The sequence below is a fragment of the Arachis ipaensis genome, chromosome B5 (assembly GCF_059453495.1).
Source record: "Arachis ipaensis isolate K30076 ecotype BB chromosome B5, ASM5945349v1, whole genome shotgun sequence".
In the NCBI taxonomy this organism is placed as follows: Eukaryota; Viridiplantae; Streptophyta; class Magnoliopsida; order Fabales; family Fabaceae; genus Arachis; species Arachis ipaensis.
The window spans coordinates 112,492,977-112,500,567 of record NC_142440.1 but is presented as its reverse complement, the minus strand read 5'-3'; the positions used below and the strand labels follow the sequence as shown (position 1 = coordinate 112,500,567).

Here is a 7,591-nt window from a genome sequence, read left to right as displayed (position 1 = left end):
TTGAGGTGTGGGATTTGGTAAATTTGGGTGCAATTATATAGATGAGGTATGTTTGGTTTTGGTTGAGATATATTATATGGTCATATATGTGATTATGATTATTGATGCCTTGATGGTATGATGATGCATTAGAGATATGTTTGTCGTGATATATGCTTGAGGAATGATTAAGGTTGATTTGTGGGTGAAGCCACGTGATAGTGAGTACGATATTGATTATGTATAATGATGATTGATTGGAAATAGTGTTGTTGAAATTTGGCATGAGAAAGAGTATATGATATGTAAATGTGTTTGAGTTTGAGAAAGTGTCAACGTGCGAGTTGAGGAGGCTTGATGTTGATTTTGGTATATTTTGATTGATTTCAAAGAAAAGGCTGAAATTGGCATGTTTTGATTGATTTTGAAAGAGTTGAAAATGGCTTGTTTTGAAAATGGAACTTTGTGGTTTTGTATGGAAACATGGTTTTGGGGCATACTTTGACGGGACATAACCTGGACTACGGATCTCTGTTTTCTGCCAAATCTGTTTAGAAATGAAATTGGATCCGGGATGTCCATGCCGTTCGAAGGACGAGTGAAAAACGATTTAAAATGAGAGAGTTATGTCCGTCGGAAGATTGGGGGTTGAATCTGTAAATTCTGCAGCTTTTAACTTAGAAAATTTTTAGCAGAACGACCCTACGCGCGTAGGCGCACCTGGCGCATGCGCGCCGTTCTTCCAGAAAGCGCCGTTTTTGGCGCATGTGCGCGTAGTATGCGCGGGCGCGTCGATGCGCTGTACCAAATGCCCAGCTATTTTCCAGAGAGTTGTGCCAGGGTCGTGCCAGTTTTGTGCCTGGGCGCAAGAGCACCCACGCGTACGCGTGGCTGACGCTTGTGCGCCGTTTGGATATTTTTCAACCCGCGCGTTCGCGCGTATGACGCTTGCGCGTCGATGAGTTTTTGGCCATCCACGCGTGCGCGTACGCGTGGCCCTGTTTTCATGCCAAAGTTGATTTTTGAGTTTTTAAAGCCAAACCTCATACTTTTAAGCCTCCGATCTCACCCCTTATGTATCAAATCATTATGGTATGCCTAGCAATGAGGAAGGAGCTAGGGGATGTGGTAACTTGTGAGTGAAGCAAGGGAAAAGGTTATGATCAATGATGATCAGATATGATTATATGAGATATGGAGGATGGCGGTGGAAGTACCGTGTATGCCATGAGCCGAAGGGCTATATTTATTGATAAATGGTTGGTTCTTGAATGGACCATGAGCCGGATGGCTGAGTTCTTGCCGGATACGGCGGAGCCATGTTGATAAATTGGCTAGTTCTGGATTGAACTGTGAGCCGGGTGGCTGAGTTATTGCCGAGTTACGGCAAAGCCATTATGGATTATGGCTGAGTATAAAGGCATATATGATAAATTAACGAATATGATAAATGAATAATGATGAAAAATGTTGAATGTAAGCATGCTTGTGTTTTCTCTCTGGTTGTAAGGGTGACAGGGCACCGATACCCTCTAATGGCGACAGGGCGCAAATACCCTCTAATGGCGACAGGGCGCAGATACCCTCTAATGGCGACAGGGCGCAGATACCCTCTAATGGTGACAGGGCCCATATTCCCTCTAATGATATTAATACGCAACAGAGAGACTGTGCCCAGGTTAGCTACCGGACATGTCGGGTTGGCTTGATAACCGACAGATGATATCATCAGCCATAGGGCAGGCATTCATCATTTGCATATGTTTAAATTGTTTGGGTTTGCCTATTTGTTTTGGATTTCTACATTATATATGCTAAGTTACCTGATTATGTGCTACTTGTTCTACTTGTACCCTAATTGTGTATTACTTGCCTGTATTGCTTGTGTTTGTACAACTGAGAGGCCCCTCATGTTGGTGTCGGTGGAGGTTGAGGGCTGTTCTTGATGAGATGAATTGATGATGCGATTGCATGATGATGGTGATCATTAGTTGAGATGATTTGAGCTCCCTGGGTAGACGCAGTGATGTGGTTTCACTAGTTCCAGGGAGGGCATGATATATTGATATAGAATTGCTGAGACAGCACGACTGATGATGGGTTTGTTTATGATTCTGAAATCTGATTCGTGGGAGAGTCAGCGAGTTTGGAGTCATATGAGATGTGATCTAGATTTAGTATTCCCTTACGACAGATGCCTATTTATAGATTAGTGAGAATCTAGGCTGGATACTTGGTGAAAAGGAGTTTAGGATGCTTGGTGAGTTTTTATTGCAGTGCATTGTATTTATTTGGCACTTTTACCGTACTGGGAACTCATGGGCCCGGGGTTCTCATTCCGTATATATCTCTTGTTTTTCAGATACAGGTCCAGGTGCTCAGAAGTGAGTTGTGGGTCGTCTGAGAGACGACGAAGATCTTTATTTCCTCTACTTTGTGTTTGATTAGAATCTCTCCACCTATGTTTTGAAAAGATTATATTATGTATTGAACTCTTTTAGAACTTGCCTATAGAGGCTCTTATGTTTCCTTTGGGAGAGATTAGGATATACTATTGTCATCTACTTTCATACTGTACCCTAGCCGGCCTAAACTTCGCGGGTCGCGACTAGTGGCTATTCACTTATGTTATATATATCTATCTGTTATCTATCTCTTAATCTCCTCTACGCCTTGTCCGTATATCGTTTTCGGCTTCACGGTTTATCTTTTGTTGTCGAAACGTGAGTGATACGTCTTCGCGATTTTATTTCTACTCTTTTCAGGCTTCTCGATTAATACTCTTTTCGAAATTACCTATATTTATATATTAAAAATCCACCTGAGAGTCGTACCACCGTAATATCATTGACTTATGACTCGAGCATAAGAATTTGAATATTAGGGTGTTACACTACCTTCGAGGGAGATGGGGAGAGAGCAAAATCTAACTGAAACCCTAAATTATAACCGTCACCATCGCCGTGCCGTCGCTACCGCCATTGCCACCGCCACCGTTACAACCATTCATCTCCTTGATGCTAGCGCCAATGCCACCACGTGCTTCGACGATCTCTTTTCCCGTTGTCTCTTCCGTCGATGCGTCTCCTCAGGTCGCGATACGGTCACTTTTGAGAAAGAACCCATGCCTTCGAGCCTCGCAACGGTGAAGAAAGCAACGAACAGCAAAGCTTCTCCTCCAAAAACAAATTCTCTTCCCGAAATGCTTCTTCCAAGACGATTTCGTTAAGGTCTGTTTCGAAACCTCAATTTCATTCTGTCCAGATTTTTGCTCAGTAGGATGCTAACTGTAACCAAGGTATGAAAATCCACTCTTCAATTGTTCATTTTGCTTATGAGTTACTTTAGATGGATAGGACTGAGATTGGATTGTGTTGAAAAGTGTTGTGCTTGCCCTTATAGATTGGATTTAATGCTGCAATGTGGATTCGATTTGGTTAGTATCATTTGTGATTTGCTTGTTGGTTGCAGATTCCGAATCATGTAGCTATTAAAATTGCTCTTGAACTGAAGAAGCTCCTCATTGACAATAGTCTTCTATATGTGTATGTTATTTGGCTTCTTTTCCATTTCTAGTTTCCTGCTGAGTTCTAGTATAGCTGGTTAAAATTTTCTTTCCATTCTATAGCTCTCAGTCCAATTTGGAGGTCAACTTATTCAAGGTATGCCAAATCTATGGTTTCATTTCTCCATTCTGTACATCCCGTATTTCTTGACTTGTAATGTATTTGCTTTTACTATTTGAACTCATGGCCAAAATTAAAATTTTATGGGAAAGTATTACTCCAGGAGCAAAATCTTATACATATGTACCGAAAATTAGTGCATAAAGATAATATGGTTGATTGATTCTTTGGATAGGTCTTTTTGGATTTAAGTACATTATTGTAATGTCAATATTAATTATTATTATTATTACTGGTTGGTTTTAAATTCATAATATAATTACATGGGACCTAATTTTATTTACTACATGTCTCTTAATAGTAGGAAGTCGAATTCCATTATATTTAGGATAAAGTTATCATAGCTGGATGTCCTTGGCTTTTCCAAATGATGGTAGTAGTTTAATCAATAGAAATTTTCTAACAGAGATCTGGTTGTGCAGGTAATGGAGAGGCGGGGATATAGAGAAGAGTACATTAGTCATTATAAGATGATGACAAGGTTAGTATGCAATCTTTCTGTTGGAGATGACTTTTGTTTCTACAACATGTATCTGTGTTAATATCATTTAAAAAGATGTGTAAAAAAAAAGACTCTTGAGGGTGATATTTTATAGTTCTAGTAATAATGAAGCATATTTCTGCTTTTATCATCTTTTAAGGTTTCATCATCAAAGAGTTCCATTGGTAATCCTTGTTTGTGGCACTGCTTGTGTTGGAAAGTCTACTATTGCCACCCAGCTTGCGCAGAGGCTAAATTACCAAATGTGTTGCAGGTAGCAATCGTGTCTATAACCTGTCATATAAAATAAGGACAATTTTAGGCTTTCAATTGATGGTAGCTGATTGGAATTATATACAACTGATTTTGACATTCTTTTTGTTGTTGAGTCTAATAAACAGATGGTTTATGAATTGTTGCACACATCAACAGAGTATGTCCTGAATTCTTTGTTTCATTCTTAATTTGACTAGTATTTAGCTTTGATTTTAAGCTCCTGTTAGTCAAACCTAGTATTTGTTCATAATGGTATCATAAGAGACCTAGCTAAGAGTAATCAAGTTAACATCAAAGAGGACCTAAACCCTATAAATTTGTTTATCTTATCTGAATGATTATTTTCTTATGTTTAATCAAGTATTCCTTTTTCGGATTTCTCTGGTTTGATTTGGTGATTGTAGAATAGCATGCTTTGTCATCTTTAAAGCAAATTTGGTGCCTGCTCCACCAAGTTTGTGTCGGAAGATGACTAAATCATTATGTCCTCCATATCATCTATATTCATAAAATTCTATTATATTCATGTTGTAATGCTGGGGGGATAAATCTTTTAATATTAACTCTTAAACTACTGCTTCTTTTGCTATGTCATTATATTGCTCTGATTGCTCTTATTGGTTTGTTACATTGTAAATTTTATTTTATTTTTTGAATGAATTATGTTTTGTATTTATTTGGATCTTCATTTTTTTAGATGTTAGGGGCTGGTGTTAGTCAGGTTGCTGTATGCGCATTCTTCTAATGAATAGGATATTTCCCTTGCTGTTTATCTGTACCACTAAACAATATGAAATTTATTTCTAAAATTACTTTTGCTGGGCCTGCTATGGTGGTTTGAGGTTTGTTATGAAAAATGGCGCCAAGGGATGCGAGGTTTGTTCTTGACAGCATCTGATTTCAGGTTTCTTTGTTGCTATGCTTAGGTTGTGATAACATTTTGATTCTGTGCAGGTCATCGTTAGTGGCAAGTTGAGGGCTCAGCGCGCTAAATCCATGAAGTTCAAGGACGGGTACATGATTTCCTCAGGGCAACCAGTCAAGAACTGCATTGATTCTGCTGTAAGACATGTACTCCTTAGGCAGGTCAGTATATACTCTTTTAGACAAGTCTTCCTTTGATTGCATTGATAGTGTATGCATCTTGTTTTTGTTATGAAGGGATTTGGATAAGAAATGTTGCAGATGAGTAACTTCACAAAGCTTTCATGAGGTACAATTTTTTCTTTTGTTCTTTTCTTTTGTTTTTTGCTTCAAGTCTTCATTTTTTTTTGGTTTTGCTGTGTATTATTTCAGGCATATACGAGCGAGTTGCAGCTTAAAGTGGATCACTTGCTAGAAGAGAATGCAAGACTCAAGAGACAGCAACAAAAGGCATGCATCTTCATTTATATACATAAATACACACATTTGATGGCAGAGCATATGCATCTTTTGACATATAGTTTACTTATAGTTTTATGGCAGAGCATATATGCATGTTGTCATGTTATATGTGAGGAAGTCTGCACTTAGTCGATCAAAATTAAGCCCTAACTTTGACTAGGAAATGGCATAGCTGTGGGGGCTATCATTGGAATTGTATTGGCTGGAGCACTTATTATTGTCATGGCGTTTGGTATAGCTTGGTGGCGAGGATGTTTACGACAAAAAAGTTCATTATATAGAGGTAAGAACTAAGATGCTACTATAGGGTGCTACTCTATTTAATAGTAAATATTAATTTTCAAACAAGAACTTGATATGAATTTGCTTGTGTAAATGCTGATTAATTATCTTGTCAACTCTTAAACCCAAATATATGGATTGTCTTTTCATTTATTCTAATATTCTTAGAATAATGACCATTTTTTCATATGCAATAACTAAGTTTCCGAAAATAGATATCTTAATTCACTTTTCATTCTCCTCTTGTTTGGCTTCAACTAACAGACCTACATGGTTTGGATCTAAAAACTGGCATATTTACCTTAAGGCATATCAAAGCTGCAACAAACAACTTTAGTGTTTCCTGCAAGATATATTTACCTTAAGGTAATGTTTCTTTACTCTGTATATTTGAGTTTGGTATCTTTTTCGTTAATAAGCTAAAATGTTGTATACAAAATATATCTACTGATCATTTGGTTTTGTTATCTAATTTTAGTGACAATTGCAATAAAGGCAAAGAGAAAACTCAATTGAAATTGGACTGGTCAACAAGGCGCAAGATTTGTATAGGCGTTGCTAAAGACTTGGCTTACCTCCATGGAGAGTCAAGATTAAAAATAGTTGGTTAGTACCACCATTGACAATATATTTGGTTTTTGTAGAGTAATTAGTAATTGACTCTTTAATTGATGTCACTACACTAGAAGGATAACTTAATATTAGTGATATTTAAGCATAGTAAGAAGTGTATTATTTTAGTATTACTAGTTTACAGAGGTTTACTAGTTTACACCTTTTGAAAGTTTTTTTCTGTATCTTTCATGAGAATTGTGATTCATTTACGGGTAGCAGGCTGTTAATCTGTTTTTGATTGGATTGGCTTAACTTTAAAGCTTACCATTGTGTATTGAATTTAGTTGGATTATCTTATTTTGTGGTGATTTTATGGAATTCCTCAACTGAATTGGTGTTTAAGACTTATCTTTGAGTGTGTTTACTATTTTTGATATTAAAAAATAAATTTTTAATTTGAGAGTATGTAAATAAGATGAGATTAATGAATAATTTGAAATTAAAAATAAATAAATAATTATAGGATTTGTGGAGGTTTGAAAATCTCAAAAAATAGTTATTTTTTGTTAAATTAAAAAATTAATTTGTGGGGGTTTTAAACTGCCACAAAAGTGATTTAAAATTGCCACAAAAGTCCAATATAAAACTCCCACTAAACACACACAAAACTCCCATAAAAGACCTCGCGGCACCTCAAATTTTGGGGGTTTTAGAAACCCCCACAAACTATTTGGTGGGGGTTATAAACCTCCACAAATAAGAAAAAATCTGTCACAAATAAACAAAATTCTTGTAGTGCATGGTCACTTTTGTTTCTCCTTCTTAGATTTTTTTTATTTATTTTACTTTTTAAAAAAAATAGTGTCATTAAATTTAGAAATTTCTGACAATTGAGTGTATTTCATCCAAATGCATCCATGGAAGACAAGATAAAATATCAGATAAA

General features: G+C 36.8%; 1 protein-coding gene across 1 annotated transcript; it reads left to right on the top strand.

Annotated features, from left to right (window-relative positions):
- The first annotated feature begins 3,259 nt into the window (after nucleotides 1-3,259).
- On the top strand, nucleotides 3,260-5,634 carry LOC107643763 (uncharacterized). Its single transcript, XM_088486670.1, has 8 exons — nucleotides 3,260-3,277; nucleotides 3,451-3,524; nucleotides 3,608-3,641; nucleotides 4,088-4,146; nucleotides 4,307-4,420; nucleotides 5,265-5,298; nucleotides 5,377-5,508; nucleotides 5,608-5,634. The coding sequence occupies exons 1-8, from the start codon at nucleotides 3,260-3,262 to the stop codon at nucleotides 5,632-5,634; spliced, it is 492 nt and encodes a 163-aa protein (XP_088342796.1).
- The last annotated feature ends 1,957 nt before the right edge of the window (nucleotides 5,635-7,591 follow it).